General features: G+C 36.2%; 1 protein-coding gene across 1 annotated transcript in view; it reads left to right on the top strand.

Moving 5' to 3' along the window:
• The window catches only part of PPARA (peroxisome proliferator activated receptor alpha), a 36348-nt gene extending 18021 nt beyond the window's left edge, over positions 1-18327 (top strand). The window contains exons 3-8 of the mRNA XM_050903771.1: positions 5149-5393; positions 8069-8229; positions 9603-9741; positions 12321-12523; positions 15450-15897; positions 17629-18327. Coding sequence (XP_050759728.1) covers positions 5186-5393; positions 8069-8229; positions 9603-9741; positions 12321-12523; positions 15450-15897; positions 17629-17876 — 1407 coding nt within the window. The 5' untranslated portion in view covers positions 5149-5185 and the 3' untranslated portion in view covers positions 17877-18327. The remainder of the gene's footprint in view (positions 1-5148; positions 5394-8068; positions 8230-9602; positions 9742-12320; positions 12524-15449; positions 15898-17628) is intronic.
• The last annotated feature ends 9326 nt before the right edge of the window (positions 18328-27653 follow it).

The following is a 27653-nucleotide window of genomic DNA, read 5'->3' as shown; positions in this document are numbered from 1 at the left end:
ATTTTTCTAAAGTCTTAAGAGTAAGAAGAAATGTTGACTTATACAGATGCTTGAGTGGCTTCATCATGCTGCAGCTACAACATCGACTGTTGTAACATGTACAGCTTTTTTTGTAGAGCAAAATAGTCTCTGTGAATATTACTTAAATGAACTTCATACACATTACCCTTTTTATTTTAGAAGCTTTATTTTCATACAAGCAAGGATCAATGCATATTAAGTGAAACCTGCCAGTGAAAGCATATGCATGTGTAAACATGCACAAAATACAGAGAAGACAGAAGGCAAACTGTTTATTGCGTGAATACTAGACATTTTACTTAAAGGTTTTCTGTGCTTATGAAAAAAATTAATTACAACTTTTTCAGTAATGAAAATATTAGTATATTTTGACAGTCTTCAGAAATGGTTATGTAATGGTTATGCTTGCTAAGGTAGCTAGTTAATCACTGACAAGAGCTGTAATTATTAAGCAGCTGTAATTTACTAGTAGTGTTTGAAAGTACAAAAGGGTATGTAATTTAATAGTTAAAACAATAAGCACTTCATTTATGTTTCACTAGCTGTTAGGTTGTTCTTGTATAAATTCAGCTAAAAAGACTGCTGAATTTTAAATATTTACTGTAAGGGGAAAAGTATGGTGGAATTTAGGCAATAGCAGGCACGCTGCTGAAAGAGCTGTTGCCATGTTCAGAGTTGAGCTATCAAGCCTTTCCTTTGCTTTCCTGTCAAATAATGCCTATTTGTTTCAAGGTAGACTTCAGTGTTCATTTAATCTTTTAAAAATACTTGTGCTGGACACAGAAGTGGTACTTGGAGAGATGTACGTGATTCAGTGGGGAACTTGAAGTAACGTTGGGTACAAGGAGCCTCGTGCCTCCTGCAACCTCCCCACCTATCCTGGGGCAGAGTACTCGTGCTACAGATCTGCAGAGGAATATAATGTTTCTGTGCCGTGAACAACTGTTCTAGCCTGGGAGAACTTCATGAAGAGCACACTGGAGGAGCAGTGCTGATCATATGCTCTGCCATTCCTTTCTTCCTTTTTTGTTGATGGCTCCTTAGGGAGACAAATTTGGTAGTCTCCTTTGGATTGCTGGAGAACAGTTGTTATTATTCTTGCTATTATTACAAAAACAACATACGCCAAGGTTTCTTTACTCTTTTCCCTCACCTCAAAATAGCCATGTCACAGGGATAGCAATTTAACTTCATTTTCAGAAATAAAATACATAAAAGTGATTTCTCATTTCACAACTGGAGTATATTATCTTCCAGTTATATCAGGGATATCAGGTGCATAATGTAATGTTTTGGACTCTGTTAGATAACTGACAGCAAACAGCAGTTAGTTCCAGGTGTTACTGAGCTGGTTCATGCTGTCTCAACAGAGAAATTGTACAAAGATACTCAAGATTGAAAGTATTGGCCGAGAAGAACACATGATGTTAACCAGAAATGTTTGCAGTTGGTTCTTTGTCTTTCATTCTTTGTGAAAGTAATGTTTTGTAAGGCACTCTGCATCTGCAAAATTACTCTGCATCTTGAGTCTTCATAAGATTGGAAGTGTTGTTCTGAATACATGCAGATGGTTTAGCAATAAGATCTCTGTCAGATAATCTACAATAATCTGTGCCATTTTCCTTTGGTGTGTGACCATACGCTCCTAAAGCATTAGGCTAATTTTTTTTTTTAAAGTAGTCTTTTATTTAGAGTCCTCATTCATATAATTTCTGAGTATTTTTCTTCTTCAGTAACTATGGTCATGTATGTTACAATCATTTAAATTTCTATTTTGTCTTCTGACAAGCTTATGAGTATCAAATGTAGATATTTCTTAATATTTTGTCAGGTTACAAGCCCATAGGATTAATAAGAGAAACTAACGTGGTTCTTGGAGATAGGACAACTGTTAGGGTTTAAAAGAAAGTGACAATTGGAATTTATTTTACTAAATAGTTTCAGATCATGGAAATTCTGTAGGGACTATAACTGATAGCAATTACACTTCACTCCTCTATGGGAAAGAAGTTATCTTGTTTCAGTTTGCCAATATAATGTTCTGTTATGTTGTAAAATAACATCACAATCAGTATTGCTTGGATGCTCTTAAAATAAAAGCTGCACCAGCCTTTCAACTGATCCCTTCAGAAAGAAGTTGAGATGTGCATGAAAACTCTTGTATTGCTTATAAATATTCTATTACAGTGCTGGCAATCTGGCACAATGTCCTAATGAGTATTTAATGTATCAAATTGGATAACTTAATTTGACAGTTATTTTTAAACACAGCCAAGCTGTGCATAGTGATAGACTAGCAAGGTGACACATCCAAGTAAAATCAACAGTAACATACCTGTTGTCTGTAACTGGTGTTAGAAATTGTGGATAAATTCCCATTCTTAGTCTCCTAGATATTCTTATTTGGTACACCATGTGATACAGAACATATTTTCCTTTTCTAGTTAAAACTATCCTGTTTCGAAGAAATTGAGCAAATGGATCTTTACTGAGGGTCCTTGTAGTATGAGATGGCAAGTTAGTAATAGTGACAGCATCTGGTTCTTTTCCTACTCAAGAAGGGAGAGTGGAATTCTATCTTGTTTGGTTTATAACATCAGATATTTAGAGATACAATTCTTATAATTTGTGATTCCTTTCAGTCTTCAGCCTTCAGAACTGACTATTGTATTTGGGTTGGGTTTAATAGTCAAAATACAATGAGCCTTCTGAAAACTTTACTATCATCTCAGTTATGCTGGACAGATCCTGAAATCTTATGAAAGTGTTTACTTTCATAAAGAACTCCATTTTAGCATGTGAACTGAGTAAAATGAGTAGGAGCTCTGGATTTTGCTGTGTGTTTGTGTCTGCTACTCCTTTAGTTCTATCCTTCCAGGTATATGGTAAGCTATTACACTGGGGGGAAAAATCTGTATCTTTGCTCTACAATGGTATTTGGGTTGGAAAAAATGTGTCACAAGCTAAATACTGTAACTATTATTTTCATGAATTGCAGGAAAGAGAATCTAACTAGACACTGTATAAGTAAACTCTTTTACTGTATAAGTAAACTCTTTTTTTACCCTCAACACAGTTTCTTTCAAAAACAGATACAAGGATGCACAGAGCTGTAACAAATTGCCCAAGGATATATAAAACATATTGTTTTGTTCTAATGATCAGAGTTTATGATTACACTACAATTTCAATCTCCCCTTGTATCTGAGGGGTTAACATTTTGATGTCTGTTCACTTGGCTAAAAATGAATAATGGGTACATAGGATGTACCACTACAGCCATTTGGTATCACAATTAAAAAATTTGGGTACTCTGAAAATCAAAGGAAAGTTTTGCCAAGTCTAATGTATATACTTTAAATAACATTGATTGGCTGGAAGGATGCAAATTGTGGAATAGAAAGCCTTATGTAATAGAGATTATTTTTTTAAAATTGTTTGTTTTGCCTTACAGTCATGTAATGAAAACATTGGAAAACACTATAGGAGTGATACATATTCACCATTGGTTTTCCATGAAATAGCAGAAAGAAGTAGGAGTGTGCACTGATAAGTGCACCTGAAAAATAAATCATTTAAAAACTGTGTGTGCATTGCAGGTTGTTACAAGCATAACTTTTAGTCTTCTTTAGAGTAGGTCATTCTGCCCTTGGTTACATCTGTGTAATACCTTGTAAAGTTATGCAAATATAATTGAAGGCAGACTTTTGCCATCAGCCTGGGGATAAAAGGCTTGATTGTAGTTATCTTGCTTCAAAACATTTTGAATTTTTTTTAATGTAACTGAATACAAGTGATGGCTGTCTTTTGCCATTAGTATGTAAAGCAGTAGTCAGCACTTTGTATTACTTTTAACTGTACCCTTTTGGTCAATTACATCGCAAAAACCCCCCGTGTTTTCTCCAGAATAAATGCCTGATTTTCATAGGATGAATCTGTCACAGATTATCAAAGAAAAGGATTGATTCCTTAATATAAAATGTTTAGTGTCGTAGGAATCAAACTAGTTGGTATTTGAAACTTTAAATAACATAAAGGAAGATGTTTTTTTTTTTTTTATCATAACATAGCACTTTTATTGTAAAATCAGCATTTGTATATCCCCATATAGCCAGTTTTTGGCAGTTTCAAGCTTCACAATAAACTGCAGTGAACGTGTGTTCTTTGCAAAGGCCAGCGTTGAGCGGTAACCACAGTAACAGTCAGAGCTTCTCTAACTGCCCGTGCATATTCATTGCATGGATAAGACTGCAGCAGTATGTGTTTGTACACATACTGAGTATAATGCAAGTATTAGTTACTCAGTGTAAAAGATGAGTTTCTTTCAGCAGAAGTATATCTATGCAGCAATAGTAACATTCTGCAGTACATTTACTAATTCCTTACCTGACAAGTCAATAGAAGAGGAATTAAAATTTGCTATGTTTACTTCGGAATCTGTGCTGTTACTCAAAGTTGATGACACTGGTGCCTAGTTTTGAAGGCAAATTTAAAAACTTATTTCACTGTAGGAAATAAAACTAACTCTAGGAATTACAGATATATTGGACTGTATATCCTGAAGCACTCTTGCTGAAGGTGTTCTTTGACCAAAGTAGGTCAAAAAGTATTAGTTTGGCCCACTTCTACAAAGATTTTGCTATAAGACAGTATTTTGTTCTCTGCAGTGTCATAAAACCTATTGAACAAATTTAAAAGAGATGAGAACAGAGGACCAAATCAACATATCTAAAGCTGTTAGATAAGGTGAGCAAAGACTGCTCAAACATAGTATGTATGCATATTGATATTTGTTATTTTTCTATAAATTTTGGTGGGAAGTGCGTAATACCTGCTATAGAAACACAATATGTAACTTTTATCAGCAAAGGAGAGAAAACGACAATCTACAGATTGATCTTGTCATAACTTTAATTCATACTGAAGTATTTTGGGGATGTTTTTTCTTTTTTTCCCTGTCCTGTTGATGATTCATGTTGCATAAAGCTTCTGGAGCAACAGCATGTTGTATAATATTTCACTATTGGATTAGAATTCATGTATTCAGTGTGCTGTAACTGATTCAAATATTTAAAAAAATTTCTAATATTGTAAGTACAGGATTTTTTAATATTATTCTTTCACCAGTGTAAAGAAGTTTAAGTGACTGCTCTACTTGGTCAGAATGGTGGACACTGAAAACCAGCTCTATCCCCTTACTCCCTTGGAAGAGGATGATATAGGCAGCCCTTTATCTGGAGAGTTCCTACAAGATATGGAGAACATTCAAGATCTCTCTCAGTCTCTAGGTGATGATAGCTCTGGAGCTTTAAGTTTAACAGAGTTCCAGTCACTGGGAAATGGTCCAGGGTCTGATGGATCAGTTATAACAGGTAAGAGAGTTTTAATTCACCATAAAACTTTCTTTTATAAATACATACTGATAGAAATTAAAAACTTTTTTAATGCAATAATTGTTGTGTATGACTAAGTGACATTAGAAATATATAAGCTGATTATAGCACGGTCTTAAAATATTTAAGGCTAAAGTTAATTTATTAGACAAATGTCACTGAAAAATTACTGTAACGTAAATTTGCTGTTTTAAATTATCATTGGTATCAACACCGTTTTCAAAATAACTTTTAAAAAACACTATTACTAGTAAAGAAGTTACAATGTATCGTAGTCATATAGGAAGTCACAATATTGCACTAAAGGAATTCCCCATTTTTTAATGTTTCTTCAAATCACAGATATTTGAAAAGTATTGTGAAATGTTTGCCAAAAATTTATAATCTAACCCTTAAAAGCTCACCTAGAATCCCAGTATATTTTAGTGTACTCATGTTTTGAACATGCTGTTTTCTCCCGCTTCTCAAGAGTAGCATTGTTCAGCTAATGACTTCTACCCTGGTTAAAGTAACAGTCTCAGAGTGCTAATACATTACATAGTCTTTAGTCAGAAGATCTTTGTGAGAGGCTTTGTTTGAGAGTTCAAAATGGAAATAATTGAAGTGGTGTGGGACACTGCAATAATGTCAGTAAGGTATTCCTTTTGAAACTGTGGTTTTACAAATCTTTTAGCTGTAGAGCCATTTTAAGCAGTTTATGATTAACTTTCTGGTTGTTTTCAATTATGTTTTATTTGGGGGGTTTCTTATTTTAAATCGATTCCCAGACTGGGATCACTATTTTACCTTACAAAAACTGCACTAATACAACCAAGGTGTGCCTCTGTGCTGAAGTGGTTGAAATGAATAGTGTGAGTTTTGAAGGGAGAAGGGACACCTGCCTCTTTGCACTATTGCCCAAAGGAATGTTTGTAGAAATATGATTTGGGTCCCTTTTGGTTGCAGACCTTCACATTAGAGAGTTGCCTTCTACAGGAAAAGTTATTATGTGCTGGGTTTATAACATAGTCCTCCTGAGACATGAGTTTTTTTAATTATTTGTATGTATGTGTGTACGAGTCCTACAATAATTTAGATCAACTTCTACTGTCACCTTCTACTTTGAATATTCAGTGTTCATTGCAAAACGTTCTAGTTTTGCTGTTAGAGAAGATGGAAAATGTAAACTTTTAAGGCTCAAATTCTATAAGGCAAGTAAAAAGAAATGAGAATCACACTTTAAAAAAATCCTGGGTTTTAGGCTGTTCTTGATGACTCTGATGCCTGTGGGCTTGGCAGTGCTGGCAATGCAGACCGAGTTCTATGCCAAGGTTTTTTCCAACATAATACTTGCTGACCTACATTCAGGAGTGTTTCTTAATCTTTCTGTTAAAATAACACACCCATTAATTTGCTAAAGTCTTGTGGTGCAAGTTGCAAGATGGAAGATAAAAGAAATTCTGGCCTCAGAAAATATTTTCTTCAAATAAGGTGGAAATATTAATTGAAATAATTACAGTTGGAATGTGTTAGTTTTGTAACATGTTCATCTAGTAGTAAAATGTCTGGAGAGTTTACTTCATTGTACAACAATTCAGAAATGCTTTTCCCATTATAATCAAAAGGTAAAATATCTGAGCCAGGCTTCTATTGCTGGATTATCTTCGAAGCAGACATTTGTGTTACCTTCCTTTTAATACCTGTTTGGCCTTTCTACTGATGTGCAGGAGCATGCTTTCACTTTGAGAAGATTCTTTAGAAAGAGAAGTTGTCTAACTGTTTTTTAAGCCTCAATTTAGATAATTTAAAACTATGAGTGGCTCTTCAAAAGTCAAGGGGACTTTAAGTGTATCTTAAGTGTAACTCAGCATGAGCTAGGAATATGTCTCTTGTCATACCATAGCAATAGATCTGATGCTCAATGCTATGGCACAAGAGATGGAAGATGTAACAGCAAGATGAGCTGTTAGTAACCTTTCTGGAAAGAGCGAGTGACAGGTTGAACGGATATTGTGATACAGACTTGAAGTCAGGGGGGGTTCTATTTCATTGTGGTTTTTTTTTTTTTCTTTTTATAATTTGTATGATTTGTCTTGACCAGTATATACCTGTTGAATACTGCTTTTCAGTTTCAAATTTGTTATTTGTGAAGACGGTATATGTGCATTTTTATGGTTAAGAAAAATTCCTTGATTTAAAAGAAATATTAATTCAGTACTTTTTAGTTACTTATTTTAAGTTGTGGGATAAAAAAATTTCATGTTCACATCAAATTGAGAAACATTTGAAAAAATCAAAGTAAAAAATGGAACATGGGAAGATCCAAAAAAGCTTGGTTTTCTCTTCTTTTGTGTGGTGCATATTTATTGAATCCTCAAGGACCATTATCACCCTTCTAGTTCTTGTTATCAGGGTTACTTTGGTAAGACTTTTTGTTTGTTGACATTGTATGTCTCATCAAAATTAGCAGGGTACACCCTGTATGTTGTGTGTGTTTGCACTGTTAATATAAATATTAATTATTTTTCAAACATTTATGGCCAAATTATTAGTTCACTTAATGACTATTAACTCATGATTATTTTTTAGAATAAGCTCATTTTGTGAGGTTTTAGTACAGAAATAGTATCAATCTTGGTAGTATAGTATTTATGAAGTGTTCCTTTTTCTTTTAGACACCCTTTCACCAGCATCCAGTCCTTCATCCATTAATTTTGCCACAGCTCCAGGTAGCATAGATGAATCACCCAGTGGAGCATTAAACATTGAATGTAGAATTTGTGGGGATAAAGCCTCAGGCTACCATTACGGAGTACATGCTTGTGAAGGTTGTAAGGTACAGTTGTAATTTTCTTTTTAAGAACCTAAATCATGTTGCTTTATTTACAGGGTTATATGAAGATAAACATTTGTTACATAAATGTTTAATTAATATAATTCTAGCCATTACAATTATTTAAATAATAAACATATCTGTGATCTTTTTTCTGAAATAAATCATTCAGATACCATAACTGGATACCATAACTCAATACCAGACCTTCATCAAGCAGGGGCGATTCACAATGATAATTTTAATGCTGCTTTTCTGGATATAGTTAGTTAAACACTAAAACAACTTAAAACACTAAACTGTGACTAAAAGTCAAAGCCTACTTGCTCCACTAGTGTTTTATTTGTGTTGGGAGTATGGCTGTGAGAAGCATGTGAGTTTGCTACATTTCCATTATAACAGTAACAAATCCTGAATTTCTCATCTCCACCACATTCTGCCTGAATCACTTAGTATTGTACCTCTTGTAGTTTTGGGGCCAGTGTACATCTCTGGGGCAAATTAATGTTATTAATATATAATTTTTGGGATGATATGGCCCATGAATTATAAGATTCTTTTCTTTTTCCTTCTAATGTTTTAGTTTTCCATTTTTTTCCAAGTTATAACGTAAGGTGAGACAAATAATTGTATATGTGTACATTTTTCCTTCATGCACAATGTCAGAATATGATAATATGAATATAACTCTTACAGAATAATGCTAGAATCTCTCTTAGAGATGGGGAGCCAGTTCATAGTCAGTTGTGTCCCACGGTCTAAATGACATGTTATGTCACGTGAAGCAAAATGTTGCAATGTCTCTAAATTTGCTAACCCTATTATTTTGTAGTATAAGACTAACCTTATATTGCATTATCGAGACATCACAGTAAGATCTGTTGAGTTACAGGCTTTTCTGTAATGCTCATTTTTGTGTCCTTGGCTTTTTCTGTACACTGTGCTGTGTTGTCATACCCCTTACATTTGCTGGATGAAGAAAAGGTGTGTTAAATCTGTGTGTTTGTGTGACGTACACATATGAAAGATGAAGGTTATTTCTGACAGGACGCTGAGAGAATGCATACAAAAGCAATATGTGACTGTTTTGCTTAATCCTTAAGAGCAAGTCTGCTCGGGTACTCTGGGCTCTTGGTTCTCTCCCAAGAAAGAGGGCTGAGAGCTACTCCCTCTTTTCGTGTTTTCCATTCTATACATGCCTTCATACACACCATTTCACTGCATAGATTCTTACCTTTGGGCGGGTTATGCTTTGCATATTGTTTTGCTAGTGACATCAATAAGCAATAAAAGAAAAAAAAAATTTACTTGTATGATTGAAGTTTAGTAGTCAACATTCTTTAACATTACATATTGTTTTCTCAAACTTTTTATAGGGTTTTTTTAGAAGAACAATTCGGTTAAAACTCATCTATGATAAATGTGATCGCAACTGCAAAATTCAGAAAAAAAATCGTAATAAGTGCCAATACTGTCGTTTTCAAAAGTGCCTTTCAGTTGGAATGTCACATAATGGTAGGTAAGACTGCCCTTAATAATTTGTTTGTTACTACCTAGAGTCTGCTTCTGGAAGCAGGCACTTGGATAGTGTTTTGACTTACACATACGAGTTGAACCTCAGATTTTTACAGTATAGATCGCGGCGGGGGACACCAGTTTCCCTAATGAGTAGTTAATGTAATGTAATTGATACACAGGTGCCAAGTGTACTGTTATGAGCTTTACACAATTGTGCTGGATGTCTGTTTGTCCATATGAATGTTCATTTAGTTGCTTTCTTCACCCAGAACTTTGGCACCATTACTCCCATTGAAACAAATTTCAATACTGGAAGAATTCTGATCAAGGGCATTGTAGAGGAGTAGGAGGAGAACAGCTAGCTCATTGTGAGAAGGAATGACGTAGGATAGAAATTGGTAGGAAACCAGACTTCATTATTTTTCAGGTTACAGTGCAACGGCTCTTGGGCAGATGGTTCAGGGAGTGTGGGGGGAGGGCGAAGATCTGTGCTGACTGTGGAACAGGAGTCTGGTAGGTTGCTTGTTAAATGGAATGGTAAAAATTCAGAGTGTTTAGATATCCAGTTTAAAAATTACGTTATTGTTTGTGTTAATGATTTAAGATAAGGCTGGTAAGCCTGTGGCTTACAGGCCAATTTCAACCCACAAGGCAGTCTTATGCACAGTATGTAGCTTGCTAAGCAACTTTGGTAAAGAGGGAGAGGCTAGGCCATGAAAAAGCACATTTTGGTTGGCTAGATGACAGTAGTTTGCTTTCCCTACGTAGGTCTGATAGTGTCAAGGCTGAACTTGGGAGCAGGTGCAGTTTGGGAGTAGGTGAAAATGCTGACCGAGGTGAAAAGCTGTGGGTTCGGAGACGAACTTCCTAAGGAAATTATGCAGTCAAGATAGCTGGGGTGGGGACGTGGTTGGGGAAGCTGCCTATGACATTGTGGTCTAGAGTCCTAGCAAGAGACATTGGCAGAGTTGACTTTCTGGTTCTGGGGAAGTCTGGCTCCCTTGTGGTGAGCCTTGACTGAGATTAAGGTCCATTGGGAGAGGGTTGATAGTCTCTGCAAGACTGGTGATAACCTTCCTGAAGCAGCAGACTTTGGAAGAGTGTGCCAGCCAACAAAGTGACATCTCAGGGGCAGGAGTTGAGCAGGGAGCTGTGCTGGTTGGGCAGGAATTAACATTCAGTTGAAGCTGTTTCATCCTACTAAAACACTGTGGGCACCTGTCCTCCAGTTTAAGGGAGTAGCAGCAGTTTTACTGCAGCAAACACATGGGAGGCAGTGGGGGAAGGAGATGACTGCTTACTTGCAGGTGATACTTCTCCGGAAAAGAGCTAGAACTAGATTTACAGCCATGACCTTAAAACTGTAAGTTTCAGTTTAGAGCAGATAATCTTCCACTTTTCCAATACACCCATGGCTAGATTCTGAACAGGCCTTCCATGTTGGACTTCCGTTGAAGTCCAAAACTGTATTTCAGATCATGCCTAGAGTCATGAGACACCTCCTTATGTCATGAGACACCTCCTTATGTCATGAGAAAATTCCTTGGGCATGTTGAAGGGCTAATTCTGCACATGCTCTGAATTGCTCAGTCTAAGCAGTGAGGTTCTGTCCTCTCACTGGTTAGATGCTGAAATGCAGTAAGAGTAACCAGCTATATTAGCCATCTCAAAACCTTGCACATCATCAGAAGGTAAGGCCCCTTTTAAAATGGAGCTGGTTTAGTTTTAAACTGAAACTGAAGAAGGATGTAGACATGCCTGTTTCATTGCTAAATGGCAAGATCACTTGCCCAAGAACTGGGAGACCTCCATACCCAGTGGTGTTTCAAACTCGCATCTCCTGCCTCTCAAAAGAATATCCTAATGACTAGATTGGATACTCAAACTCTATTCTCATCCTCTCCAGACTTGAAGGGCTAATCTATTGAAAAAAAGAAGCATAAAATGCTGGGTCTAGGAGGAGGTTTTTTTGACTGTAGCCTTTGAGCATAAATCCGGGTCTCTGGTGTGTTTTGTTCTCACTAGACGCTACAGGTGTGTTGAACTGAACATTCAGTGCATAAAGAACTGAATGCCCCAGCAGGTTCAGAATCGGCAATGGGATTCAGGCCCAACTCCATTCCAGCATTCCCTGTGGAGTAACTCCCCAGGCAGCTCTCCAGCTGGCTGTGTGCTCTCTGCCAAGCTCCTGACATGAGTTTACTCAGTTTTTTAGAATTCCCAAGGTGGACTTTGAGTTTCACGTTGGGAGCTGTAGAACACAATAAGGAGAAAACAAAATACAACTACTTAGGTAACGTAGAAGGAAAAAGGCGTGCATTCTAGCTCATTGCAGATACCAGTTTGTGTTTTGAAACATCTGAATACCTTCAGTTTAGCGTATTGTCTTGATAATTAGTCACTGACTGTGTTGGAAAGGATGAGATTTTTTTCACTCATGAATTTATCATAATAAAGATCCTACCTCTACCTCAGTTCTTCTAGACAGAATGTCTTGCTGCTCTAATCGGCAACGGTAAAAGGCATAGGTTTTTGTATAACTTAACGTTTGTTTTACGATTATGTCTTCCTATCAGCAATACGTTTTGGACGAATGCCAAGGTCTGAGAAGGCCAAGTTGAAAGCAGAAATTCTAACAGGTGAAAATTATGTAGAAGATTCAGAAATGGCAGATCTTAAATCACTTGCCAAAAGAATTCATGATGCCTACCTGAAAAACTTCAATATGAACAAGGTTAAAGCCAGAATCATCCTTGCAGGGAAAACTAATAACAATCCAGTAAGTACTTTTGCTGTAACTTTAAAGTAAAGCTGGCAAGTACATAAGGTGATTATAATAATTTGTTAAACTCTTAAGCAAATCTTTTAGAAAATAAATATCATGCTAATACAGACATGAAATAGCAAAAAGAATACCTGTAGTAAATATGGTTGCTTTTAGCCACTATCAGAATAATAGGAAGCTTTAGGAAAATCAGGTCATTAACTTGTAGATGGAAGCTCATAACCTTAAATTATAGTAGGCACACTAGGGAAAGAAAATTAGTTCTTAATAAAAAAAAACCAGTGACATCTGAATGTGAATACCTCTTCATATGGGTGGGGGAAATGGTTCAAAATTAATTCCTAGTATGACAGTGCAGAAAAAAATTGTAATGTTTTTCTGCCACAAATGCCAGGATAAATACTGTTATCTTTTAGGATGTACAGGAGCTCTGTATGACTTCTGTTTTAATCACAACAATATCAATGGCAGGAGGGGAACGAAAACTTGAGTTTGTAATTCTTTGTTTACAGTTCTGGCCATTTTCTCACCCAGCCTTCCTGGTCTTTACTGTATGGCTACTCTGAAAGGGAGAAGCAAGCAAGGTTGTGAAGACACGTATGCTGTAGAGGTTATTTTTCTTTCAGGATAATTTAGCCAAGGTCTACCTAATGCTATCAACTGCTGTTTGTTTTGTAGCACATGAGATTGTATAACCATTGTAAGGACTGACTTGTTTCACTTTATGCATATTTTTTTAAATTCTGTTGTGATTTATGTTAATTATATGTAGAAGATAAGTATCTTATTTTACCAACATTTTTAATTTCAGTAAAAATTTGCAGGGCAGAGGTTTTACATAGGCCATAATAAAAACCATGTAACTGTGGGAATGAGTGTTATAAAAATTGTAAGCAAGGTGTCTTCTAAATTATGGGATTTGGCATATTATAGTCTAATCAAATGCACAGGCTTCTACATTAAAAGAGAGACATATGAATAATCCCAGTCTTTTTCACTGGATTAAAGAGATGCTTAAAATTAAGCACAGGCTTAAACTTTTTGGGGGTTACAAGCTGACATAAGCCTACAGTAAATACCATGCTTTAACACCTTACCAAGTAGGTATCTGCATAAAGTCCTTTTCAAGCTTGTTACCACATCAGAATCGTAAGTTACAATATGTATCGTACATGCAGGGATTCTAGATCACTGCATCCTAATTTTTGTGTTTGCATTTATGCGATCAAGGCGCTCAGATTATAGTCATCTGATTGACTAGCTAATAGTGGCTTGCACGTGTCTCGGTGAATTTACAAGTAAAAATTAATGAGGAATCAGACCTACTATATTATAAACAGGCTGCTTCCTCACTCTTCAATATGCAGGGAAGAGGAGAGGTTTTTTAAGCTATTTCATCATCTCTTGGGAAAACAAATGTTTTCATTTTCTTTTGACTTTTTAACAGAAAAATAAAAAAAAAGAGGGGTTTGTTGTTGGCAATTAGTACTCCTCCTGTTTCTGAACAGTGCATTAACAGTTGATTTCAGTGAATCCTAATCCTTGTCACAACTATAATTCATTTCAGAATGAACTAGCATTTTTCATGATGACAAGGTATCATTTTTAAATTTAGCTCCTAAGTCCTTGGCCATACCTATTTTCTGCATAGTGAAATGATGATGAATTCCAAAAAGATTTACAAGATAGCCTACATCTTTTAAAGGGTTTAGAAATGTGGTGGGTTTATTGCTTTGCCACTTTCTGCTCATATCCACATGCACATAGAAAGTTCTGTTCTGTATAACTCTTAAGTACTGAAGTGAGATGGAATGTGTAGTTGCCATAAGCATTTAAAAAGGGGACAACTGTTTGGGGAAACTAGCACGTTTGACAGTTTTCTAAGTGAAGTAAGTGAATTCTATGAGTTTCTAACAGAACACTAAGTGTCCCTCATGGTATTTAATCTGAGATGAGCAAAACAGCACAGGGAAGGTGCTTTGCTTAGCATTTATGGAACTAGATTTAATGTCAGGGTCAATTGCTATGACTTTGGTAGGCTGGGAAGCAGTGGGTTTTGTTGTTTTTCTTTAGTGGATTGTCCTCTGTTTTGATTACTGCTCTTCAGATATGTATCAAAATATTTTTGAGTTCTGATTGTTCTTAAGAAAGTCTGAATGCTTTTTTAATATGCTGTTTTAAGACACCAGCTCATCAGTTTGTAATGCACGTACCTTTTTAAACTAAGGAGGTTATGGAAAAGACCATGATCGAGACTGAAATTTTGTGTTGTCTGACATTCTAGTGGGATTCTGGGTTTAGAGATGACTTAGCACTAACTGTAGCTAGAAAGATGAGCTGAATTTCTGTGGTAGATCAGCTGGGACATAGTCTATGAAAATCTGATAATAAAACACAAGAGTAGTACATTCTTGTGCAAATATGCTGTCCTATATTTAAATGACTGTCTGTATTCCCCCTAGGATACTTCAGGAAAGCATCATGATGTGCATCAAGTGTAGTTAGTTTAGGAATCGATAGGAGTGTAGGCAGAATAACCTGGACTTCTGGAGAAGGTAATACAAGTCTTTTGTGAACCTTCTGGGACTTGCTCTGAGATGGATATATGCATACTAAGCACAGTACTTCTGGATCTTCACTATAACTACTACATAAAACTAGATTAAAGATATGTCATACATATTTACATTTTACTATTTGCATTGTTGTTTGGGGAGCAGACTTGTTCTTAGATATTGCAGTTTGTAGTTCTGTAATACGTGGTTTCTCTTTATGCAGAAATATGAAAGAACTCAAGGTTTATTGATAGTTGAAGACTGATTAGCATGAAAGTTAAAGTTTATCAAAATTCCTATTCTTTAGGAAACCAATGATTAATAACCATTATTTTGTAACTGAATTAGTATTTTTTTCTCTGTAGCCATTTGTTATACATGATATGGATACCTTGTGTATGGCAGAGAAGACCCTGGTGGCAAAACTGGTAGCAAATGGAATTCAGAACAAGGAAGCAGAAGTTCGAATCTTCCACTGCTGCCAGTGTACGTCTGTAGAGACCGTCACAGAACTTACTGAATTTGCCAAATCTATCCCTGGCTTCTCCAATCTTGACTTGAATGATCAAGTGACACTGTTAAAATACGGAGTTTATGAAGCCATATTTGCCATGTTAGCATCTGTGATGAACAAGGACGGGATGCTGGTAGCCTATGGAAACGGTTTCATAACCCGGGAGTTCCTGAAAAGCCTGAGAAAGCCATTCTGTGATATAATGGAGCCAAAATTTGATTTTGCAATGAAATTCAATGCACTAGAGTTGGATGACAGCGATATATCCCTTTTTGTTGCTGCCATCATTTGCTGTGGAGGTAAGCATTACGTATTTGTTCTTTAAGGTAGTAAATTTTATGATTTTCTTCACGTGAATTAATAATTTTAATGGAAAAGCCTATATATTTCTTGAAGATTCAGTTCTACCGCTAACAATGTCATTTTCCCTTTTAGCATGTTTCATGGAAGATACTGTGTAACTGTTAACAGTCTTGATCCTGTATTTTGCTTTGCAGAATTGTAGACATGCTTGGAATTACTGTTTAGCCTCACTTAGAGAGGGGGTCTAGTTACTCTCTGTTTTTAAAAGTGAGATGTGAAGAGTGTTGGTGTTTTTCTGTTTGGGGTTTGGACGATTTTTTTTTGTATGTTTAAGGCTGGGTTGGAAACAGTATTTGTATCCGTCAAATGGGCAGAAAAATACTATGTAATGAGACTGGAGGCAGGTGCAGATTATAGCTTTGCTTATCTTTGACACTTGCTGATTGCATCATGTAATGAGTTCTGCACAAATACACAGCTCTGATGCACTTCCTGTGTTCTGATTTTAATATCACAGGCTGTTTTAAAAAACCAGCTTACTTAGCTAATTAAAAAAAAATTAGCTGATGGTATTTTTCAAAATTATTTCATAGTACCTAAGGATATGGGGTTTGGTTTTTCTTTTTTTTTTTTTTTTTTTTTTAAATGCCAATTGTTTGAACTCTTTGTAAGTAAAGGAACACAAATGTAATAATAATTTATAATCCTTTCTTTCCTCCAGAAAGTAAGGACATTCATATTTAAGATTAAATTCAAAACTATTCATAAGCATTTTGAGAAAGGGAAATAAAAGATCAAGAAATTTCCAACAGCTGCTCGTGCCTGCCTTTTTTGCATTCTGCCAAACTTATAGGATGTTTCACTGCCCCGGTTGCATCCTCAGCAATTACGAGAAGAGAGATACAATCTGTAGACTTTCAAAAGCTTCATGTGCTAGTTTAGACAGCAAGTTCCCATCAAATCTTGAATTACTTTTGCACAATAAATTGGTATTTTGACGTTTTGAAAAGTCAAGGGAGTTCTTTGCAGGCAAAGTGTTTTGTTTTGTTTTGTTTTTCCCCCCCTCTATCCTTCTCCTTGGAACTAGCTTAAGTTTTCAAGAAGTATATTTAGTCTGTTGTCCCAGACTTCTTACAGAGAAGTTTGATCTGGAGACTGAAGGTATTACAGGACTGTAAGTACCTGAAAATGAGATCATATACTAAAAGGAGTGAATAGGTGCTTCTCCACGTCCTGTCAATAACTTGTGCTATGGCAATATACATATGGGAACCAAGAGTGAAAACTTGTTATTTATGTCTTGCTGTATTGCTACCAAACTTCAGGAACTCTCTAGAAATAGCCACGTGCTTTTTTTTCTGTCCTTACTTTTGGATTCTGTTATCAGGACATACAGAATATAGAACTGGATTCCTAGGCTGGATAATTCTGCTGGTTTTGGGGGTGAGAGGGTGGTGTGGTTTTTTTTCTTTTGTAGCACAGGTTGTATTTAGTAGTATGAAATCTCTCCTCAAATAACTGTGGGCATTGGCAAAACTTCGACCAAAGGGATAAGAAAGACTACTTTTTTTTTTCTTTTTTTTTAAAGATTCATTTTGAGCCTCATTGCCCTTGGTGTATAACGTAAATATACACTGTAGCCTACCATACAGAATCTATAAAGTAGCCTACTTTAAAGAATAATTATAAAATTATGACATGTATTCTTTTGTTTGTTTTGAGAACAGATCGTCCTGGTCTTGTAAATGTAGGACACATTGAAAAAATGCAGGAGAGCATTGTGCATGTACTGAAACTTCACTTGCAAACCAACCATCCTGATGACATCTTCCTCTTCCCGAAACTTCTCCAAAAAATGGCTGACCTCCGACAACTTGTCACAGAGCATGCTCAACTTGTTCAGATAATTAAGAAGACTGAATCTGATGCACATTTACACCCTTTACTACAGGAAATCTACAGGGATATGTATTAAGGATTTTTAGTATTTTTTCCACAATATTTAAAGACAAGAGCAATACTAGTAACAGATGGGAGCAAAACTACTTGCACAGTTATCTGCTGTTCACTCAGCCCAGAGCATGAAAAATCTAAAAGCTGGGTAACTGGAGTGTTACACTTCTCTTGGTTTGGGATCTTTTGTCTTCTTTTGAAAGAGTTCTGCAGAAAAGTACTGATCATAGTGCTCATGAAGTGTCTTACAATGGTTCTTTTATTTGGAAATTTGAAGATTGGTAAGGAATACGTATTGTACAATAAATCAGAATGTTAAGTAACAGAAATGAACAAAATTGTATTTCCTCTTGGCTTAGTCGTTTTAGAATTAATATAACAAATTCAGTAAATTCTCTCCAGGTATATGCACAATCATAAAGATTATGCACTTTCGGCTAATGGTAATTACTGAGAACCAACTAACACTTTTTCTTACAGCAGTCAGTCTAGGTGTATCAAATGGTTGGATATTACTGTACATACAGTTCTAAAAAATTTGAAAGACCTTTGATCCGCTGCTGCTTTAATTCCATGAAATGCAGTACAGCTTCATATAGCATTACATTGGTATACCTTAGGATTAGCATGTTTAAAAGATGGTTCTTTTATGAAATGAAATAAAATCTGAAGAGTTATCTAGAATACAGCAGAGATGCTCCATTCAGGTGTTTATTGAAGACTAATGTGATAAAGCGATGGAACCCTTTTTTCAAAAGTGTTTTAAGGAAATATGAAAATGTCTCTGAGGAAAAATACATCATACCATGTGTATTTTGGAGAACTTGTAATAGCTCAAGATGCAGTTTTGACTTAAAAATACTATTTTGAATTAGCAAGAGTTTTGGAGAGACTGAAAAATCTGATCCTAGCCCAGAAAAAAGAATTTCAACTGCACAGCATTCTAGTGCAGTGATAGCTTACTCTGAAGAAATGATTGTATAGGAAAGGCACCTTCTTTCTTGACAAGTATCTTGGTGGTATTGAGTTGTTTGGACCTGTTTACTTTTCTGATGAATACACTGTTTCATTTTTTCCAATTATCCACTCGGATATATTTCTTTCTACTCCCTTAGGCCCTGTCGATAGAACTATTAGCTACATTATTTCACCAAATTTTGTCCTTGTCCATACAGCCATAGTGGATAAGGTGACAATATTACCAAGAACAGCGTTTGTAGGTGTCGATTGTGTAATATTACAAAAGAGGGCACAGTTGAGAGTAAGTTTATCGTGAGAGCAAACGCTGATTTTACAATAGCACATACTCCTGATGCAAAATAAGCCATAAGGAAACTGCTTGACTTTGCCATTTTACAGGATCTTTTATCTGAGAGAGTACTACGCAAAAGTGCTAGTTGCGTGCAAGACACTGTGCTATCTCTTTTTCTTTTCAGTTTTTTAATACAGTAACTTCACATTATTATTTCCTTATATTACTATTTGTTTCATAACACAAAGATCTCAGGAGCCAATCTTAGCGTTTTCACAGTAGTTAAGCTTTCAGTGGCACAGGAGGACACTTTGTTTTATTGTAGCACGTTTGGAGACTTCAGAATCTTAAACCTTCACTGCAAGAATTAAGTAAGATCGATAAAGTGAGAACATCACACTGTGATTCTTATTTTAGTCACAACGCTTGTTTCTTTACAGGCCTGCTGGCATGGCTGGACACTGGATAAATTACAGGTTTAAAAGCAATTTGGTATTTATCCAGGCGATGGTCATTAGCAGAGGTTTTAGTGTCAGATATATTTAGCGTGAAATATTGAAGCATAGGCCTCAAATTTGGTGACCATCTAGGGCAGGACAGAAACAATAAATGCATGTGCACAAAACTTTCTCCCCTTCCTTGTTGCCAGTTGGCAACAGGAAGAATAGGCCTTACGTTACAGCTATTTCTAACACTTCATTAAGAGAAGATTGTTGGTCTTACCAGGAAACAGCAGATGAGAAATAGGTTGTCTTTTGTGTCTCACAGCAGTACGTAGTATGCCCTCAGAAATAACAAGAGGATTTTAGCAATGCTGCTGCTTTATTCTTCAAGTCAGCCATGTTTCACTGAGGAACTGTGGGGTTTAGGCATAAGACACTGAGCATTGAAATAACTGATACGCAATATTGCATACTGAAAAAAATTGTCAAAATATCAGCCATTCTATGATGGCGTACTGAAACCCTAATAGCCAACTGTTTTAAGTTTATCTTCTAAAAAAAGTATAAGCTGAAGTTGTTTTCCCCAAAGCTCAGATTTATGCAAAGGGCAAATTTCAAGGTTGTGTTCCATAGTTTGGGTGTACTGAAGTTTCTCAGGAAAATCAGACACAGTCAGTGTGGACAAAAACTATTTTTCCTGCTCTTGTTCTCAAAAGTGGCTAAAACACTTTACTGAAACTTTTAAAAAACATGGAAAATTTAATTATAAATACTTAAATTCACAGCAAAACTATAAAGAATTGAAAACAGCATCGTTCAGTGGAAGGCATAACGTTTAGCTATATAACGTTAGCTACTTGTAACAGGTTCCTATTATCGGCATTAGGAAAGTGCGTAATTTGCATTTTTCCTGTTCCAGATCCATTTTGTTTTGTTACTTGAAAACCAGCAAGCATTTTTTGACTAGTTCCTTGGACACTGAAGTTTGATTTCGGTTTTAAATTAAATTGCAGACCTTTAATGAAAAAAAAAAAAAAGGAAAGAACGCATCTCTGAGTTACAGAAATATGAACAAGATGTTAACATAGCCTAAAATTCTGGATGGATTCCACTGCCCACACGGCTGCACCATGCACATATCCACAGTCTCTTTAAAGAAGGACACAGGGCAGACAATTCACTTCCCGAGCGTTAATGGGCAAAAGAAATTCTTAATTTCTACATTACACGTTTAACGAAGTACATTCACTACTTCAGTAGGTGACTGCAGCAGGCTTTTGCCAATTAGATTTCAAAATGACTCAATATGTGTTCGTTTTTTTGAAGTTTGGAATCTGAACTAGTTTGAGATCTGTTACTGAGGGGCCTTCAGCATCTCCATCTTGTACAGATCATCTAATATTTTAAAATACCTGTTCTATGGAGGGCAATAAAGTGATCAGATTTTAGGATTAAAAATTTATTAAAGATTTACTGGCTTGTTAGGTACAGTTTTGATCTGATTCTTATCAACATAACTTATTTTACTATCATAGCACCGAAGAACTCTGGTTAGCAACGAGGTACCCACAAACAGCTTAAGACAAGACAACAGATGGATAGAGAAAAATCCTAGGAAACAATGGTACTTGTGGACTTAAGTTTTCAACAAACTTACAGCTTACTCATTTTTGAGGGTTGTTTGGGGGTTTTTTATTTATTTATTGGGATGCCCTAGGTACTTTGACAAAGGGGAAGGAAAAAAAAAAGGAAGGTTTTGTGTCAAATATTAGGGAAATCTGATGTTCATTTTTATCTCCTCCTTAGATATTTTCTTTAAAGGTGTACTGTCTTCAGTGTAACAGCACACAACTGCCATTTAAAAAAAATGAGTTACTTTGTACCTTCCTAAATTTCGGAATCCCACTTTTATTTTAAACACAAATTGACGGACTATAGATAGGAATGTTTTCCACTTACGGAAATTGAATCTTTCTTAGTATTTAAAGAAATCATTTTTATTTAATTGCCATTTCCATGTGCCTTTGTGCTTTGGTTCTAGCCAGCTGCTAGAAAGCTAAAGTCTTGCCAAAGAGCATATTTTTGCATTATTTCTGGCCCGCACAGATTTAGGAAATACCAGCAGTTGCACTAAGTCCGTTCTCATGAGAGAGCTAGCACAAGTTTGCAAATCAAAGAGCTTATAATAAGCATCTAAACATTTGTTTGTTTATTCAAACTGCTAAAACTCGGGAGATTTATTCATCATGAGAGCTGGGTCACATACTATTAAATTTGAATTTCCTCCTTATTTCTGATGGAAAGCCTGGACGACTTACACACCATCTCAGACAAAGCAGTTGGAGAAGATTATACTGTAGCTGCCTGTACTGTGTCTGAAGAGGAACAATTTCAGCTCTGTCTCTCCTTAAAAGCATCCCTGTTACTTAGTTGAAAATCTGCAACTACATTTAACAAATGCATTTGCAGCTGTTGTGATATTGCTTAAGCATAAGGTCTTACCAGTAATGGTCCTTCCCTGAAAACCCTAATGCTTTAAGGGTTGAAATGTAAGGGGTAGTGTGGTGTCTGCTGCTTGCTTGTATCTCAAGTGCTTTCTTGATGATCAGTTGCATATAATTTTTTTTATCTAGGCTTAATCAGCTTTACTATCCTTCTTTTACTAGAGATTTAAATTTTATGTGGGTTTGATCTAAGATTATTGATGTTATGTATTGTGGGATTTTTTTAATTTAATACCATTTCTTCATGTTTCAATTTGTAAAATACAAGAATATAATTGCAAGGTATAAACTTTCACTAAATTATATTACAGAGGTGCTTTAAGAAAAATATGTAAATTATTTAATTTAAATATTTGTTTCATACTTTATCTTGTGAACCCTTTTGTACAGTGAGGAAAGATTTACTTTTATGGGGTAAGGATGATGGGCCTGAAGTCAAAGACAAACTGCTATTTATTCCTGTCTGGTCTTTATTACTATATCATTTGTGAAGAAGTATCACAAATTCTGCAACTTCTCAGTCTTTGGTATTGACAACTGTAACAAAATTTTAAAATATATTTTCACATAGAACATAGACTTCCTTTTATTTAATGTTAATAAAAGTAAGTCTAGGTGAAGAAGAGCTGTAATCCCAAAATCGAGTTAATATTTTTAACGTTTTAACTCAAGTTCACCGATATGAAAGACAGTTTATAAAACTAAGTTCATCTTTGCTTTACAGCACGGTAGTTCATTTTCCTTAAAAGTCTGAAAAGAGAGCTAAAAAGAGCTACATTCTGTTAGTACTCCATTACTGATGCTTTCTGAGGAACTGACTTGTGGCGTACTGGAAATAACAATGTGTATTCAGGATTATTTCCTGCTACCTGCACTGAGGTCGATCTGCAGTTTTTATAGATGTATTTTAAAATTTGGCAGTGCAAAACAAAATGTTGAAATGCCATTATTGGCTTTTCTATAGGAGTGTTCCCTTTATGATTTTAAGCAGAGATGAATTCAGTATCTGTTCATAGGGATTCTGTGTCCTGTGATTCAGGTGTGACAATCTGTGCCTACAGCATTCCTGCTAATCAATCCTGATATAGGAACAAAGTTACCTTTTAAAGGTATACCTTTTATTTTGCTGTAGTCAAAACATAGCATCTAGTACAAGCACAGTATATTACAGATGTTCCAGCAATGATTTACACTTACTACATTTTATTTGTAATAGATAAAATTTTCTTTCCCCAAATCACTGCAACTTGAAATTTTCCCTTGATCAGTGTCACCATACAGGTATACTGTCTACTAAGATGTTTGTGTCATATTTGTAAAAGCTCTGCTGGACTTCCTTGTGGTACCCTACAGCTGCTTCTTTTCTCAATTTCATAGGCAGCAATGAAAAAAAACCTGTAAAAGCTACTAAAACAGCTGTGTCACTTTACACTAAATATGTGATACAAATTTATTGTTAACTAAACCCATCCTAGCGCAAGCGTGTTTCCTCTTTTTCTCTAATGTGCTTACAGGTTTTTTAAACCTTTTTTGGCTTCTGAAGCTTTTTTGGTTTTTTGTTCTTGAACTCGTTTATTGTGTTAACCCATCTTGTCAGATTCCATTGCAAGGATGTTTCAAAACAGAATTCCTATTGCAAGGACCTCAATTTCAGATGAGTTGCCTCTGCCCAGGGGATAGGCTGCATGCACAAAAGAGATTAATCTGATTACGGGCTGGGCCTTAAATAAGGACTGCAAGATCAAGCATAAGGTACTTAAAGTTTTTTTTTTAAGTATTTTGGTATATTTTCTCAGGTTGGATATGCAGGTACAGTAATCCCTACTGTGGGAAAGGCACCAGCCTTATGATCAATGCAAGAAGTTTCATGGCATTCTTTACACTTGAAAGAAAAAAACCTGGTGGTATGGGAAAGTACCAACCAACCGAAATACTGGCAACATGCAAGTACTGCATTCTACTCCTACTGCGTAGGAGCGCAGTATAATCATTCAAAATCTGTTTGTGATGTGCACCAGGAACTGTAAGGTTAGCAAATATTCTGGTGGGTGATTCATATGCAAATAACCCGGTAGAGTGCTGTTCAAATCCACACTTCGTTACCTCTGGCACATTCAGATACTCTGGGTGTATTTTGCCACACGGTAGCGTAGGGTTGCCTTCATGGAGACACAGTGCCTTTGCCCTCCTGTTAGTAACAGAGCTGTTCGCGGTGCCATGTGTGTATTCAGACAGATATCGACGGGCACTCACCAGCAGACTGCTGTGGCTCTTCTGCCGGTGGCATTTGTGCAGACAGTGGGAGGGAGCTGCTTCTGATCACATCAGTCATCCCTCTCCCCTGGGAAATGAATCCTGTGGGATAGGTGGGTATGTGAAGCCATGGCTCCATCTCAGTAGCCACAAATACTTTTCTCTGGTTTCAGAAGTGGCAGAACATTTATGGCTTTAGTTATTTCTTTAGTAATAACAAATCTAATCAACGTTTTAATACTATGCATTTTAACAACACTCCTCTTAACTGTTTGACAAAGTCTGTTTTATCAGCTTCTCGGATGAGTTGCATTTCATATTGCTCCTGCTATTTCACAGCTTTTACAAACAATTGCTCTGAATTTTCTTTAGGAATGTAACACAACAGCTTAATTACATCATGATGTTAAAACCCTTTATCACGTCTTAAATTGTCTGTTATCTGATATGACACAAAAAGTACATTTTTGTTAATGTTGCCAAACCCTACCTAATCACTGGAGCTAACAAGTGTTTCGTTAAATCAAGATATCAATATTAAAGAGAAAAAAAAAAAACAGATCATTGTTTCCAGTCACCTATGTTTTTAGGAGGTTTTGGGTATGTTTTATTATAGTAAATATGGAACGTACAAAGAGCAGACATTTCTCGCAGGGAGTAGTCAAACCTAATTCTCATGGAATGCTTGTTTCCCAGTAAAATACCACTAATTCAAGCCAAGTTCCCAAGTTTCTTTCTGTCAGAACAATGCAAATGACACTGTCAAGAAAGAATGGAAGCCCTGGTCTCACAGGGATTTATAGGAAAGACAAAGTCTCTTGCACTCGTGAATGTAAAAATTACATATAGCTAAATATGATGATGCATTCTCAAACGTTACCAGCCTACTGATCTAGGATGAAAAAACTTGAACTAAACATTTTTCTTCTTTTTTACATTCTGATTTTTCTTCTGTCTCCTTTAAAAATAAGAGGTTGAATTCATAGTGTTTGTATAGAGACTGGTAGGAATCTATGTGCTTTAAAAAAAAAAAAGTCATCCTTTGAGATTGAATGTAAACACAGTTAATTTGACATATGGTTTTGCCTTAATGGTTTTAAAAAAAAATAAAGTATTTTTAAAAGTTAATTGCATGACTTGTGCTGATCTTTTATTTCCAGGAAAGTAATTCACTGTAGTGTCATGATTTTGAGACAAACATACTTGTTACCCTCTGCTGGCTGCCTCTTCTACGTTATCCAAAGCAGCTGCCAAGTCTTAACTGAGTCCCTCATTCAATGACCGTGCACGCACGAGTAACTTTTATGTACACGAAAGTAGTTCTGTTCTGCGCTCTTGTACAACCACTTACGATCTCAACTGATAGCCTGTGTAAATGTTTGCAGAATCAGGACCTGGGGAGCGCAGGGTGGTGGCGCACCTGGGAATGGTGACACCCGTTGCTCCTTCTGCGATAGCACCAGTGGCATGAACGTGTGTTTTGTTCTGCTCTACTGCAATTAAGGACTTGAATGATTTTTGCCTTAACCTGATTTGCCTTAACTTGGTATACAAAGCCCTACTTCAGAAAACACTTAGCTGCTTAACTTTATACCAGGGAGTAATCATGCTGATTTTTAGTAGTGAACAAGAGTGGATAAGCAACCTTTGGTGGGATTGGTGCCCAGATTTTTTTGGGTTAGCATCAAATATCTGTTAACAAATTGTATTAAGTATGTTTACTACATAATAAGATGTGTGTATTGCAAGGGCATTTTAAAGGCGGAATGATACCTGAAGCATCTTTGAAGTGCTGATGCTTACAGATTTACTGTTAGACACACCTTTTAAATTAGGAATGTGTGTCTAACATACATACATACACTGCATATATAATATATATTTATACATATATTTCATCAGTTTGTCTGCTGACCCATCGTCCTGCTGTGTCCCTCCATTCTCACTGACTGTATGACTAGCTTAAGACATCTGTTGAATTCAACAAGCATTGAATGCACTTCTACTTGAAGTGTAGCATACTAACTAATTTGATGAGCATGGCTTCAATTAAATCGGTTGGGAGGATATGTGTCAGATAATTGTTTTCCTTCAAGAATCTGGGGATTTATTAAGCTGGTAAAACTTTCTGAAGTGAAAATTACAGGAGAGGATAAAGAATCACATTTCTTCATCAGCTGTGCTCAGGAGAACTGAAGGCATGATTCTGAGCAGCAGAAAGTACTCGGAGAACCTGATGAAACCAAACTGTAAAGGCTGTGCATATCTTGAAGAGCAGGCCTCATGGCTGGTAAGTTTGGGCATGATGGCATTTGGTCTGTGAAATCACATATATACCAAAACATTACGATACGGAGACCATAATGCTCATGTTCAATGGGAATATGAGAATGTGGAATACATAAGTTTTAACGGCTGGGGACAGATAATAATCCTTTGTCATTCCAGGAAATAATACCAAACTGCTTGTAGGTCAGCCTTCCTTCCCTAAAGCATGGACCAGAGATGACAGAACGTATCTGACGGCCCTGGGCTACTGAACCGCTTTGTGGTACTTGCTGGAAGTATGCTTTTCTTCACCTACAAGGTATGCGTAACCAGGTAACTGTGAAGCAGAGGTATCCTTAACTTGGCTTCTTCTGTTGTACTTGAGATAAATAAATGAGCTGTACTGGGCCAAATTAAAAATTCTGTAGTTACAGATTCTGCTCCCTTTTAATACTGGTCTACTCCCCCTCTGGTTCAACTTAACAAGTACTGAAATGTAGGGTCATTTCTGAGGGCTTTAAATGATTCTTCTACCATATCATGATGGCAAAGATAATGATCATGAATAAATGAGTTAACTGCATTTTTCTTAAAGGGCACAGAGGAGGTTGAACAGGAGGGAAAACAGCTCAGAGACACTAGATCCTTCCCAGCACATTAGTGGGTGCATCTCCCAGTCCCAAGACAGACTTGCATGTCTTCATACAACCAAAATGCACGTTCTCATTCAGATGGGAACTGCACTAGCCAGGCTTTTAAAACCTACTTTCAAGCTAAGAGTTAAGATACAACCTGTTGCAAACATTGTGAAATACAGGAAATAAAATGTTTTAGAAAGACATTTGCTGGTATAAGCCTATTATGTGATCTCACATAACTATGTTGCTTTTTGCCAGCTTGATTATAAGACTACAGTTTTAAGACGGAAAAGTGCTGTGATTCTCTTTCTAGCATCTTTCATTGTCTTTACAGTTGTGGTTTTAGCGTAGGATATGCCTCTGTTATTTGTACAGAGCAGATAGATACACTACAACTTTTAAAGTTATGTCTAACATGAAACTGAAATTTAATACCACCCA

The sequence above is a fragment of the Gymnogyps californianus genome, chromosome 1, assembly GCF_018139145.2.
Source record: "Gymnogyps californianus isolate 813 chromosome 1, ASM1813914v2, whole genome shotgun sequence".
Classification (NCBI taxonomy): domain Eukaryota; kingdom Metazoa; phylum Chordata; class Aves; order Accipitriformes; family Cathartidae; genus Gymnogyps; species Gymnogyps californianus.
The sequence above is the reverse complement of the archived record's forward strand: the minus strand, read 5'-3'. Positions and strand labels throughout refer to the sequence as shown.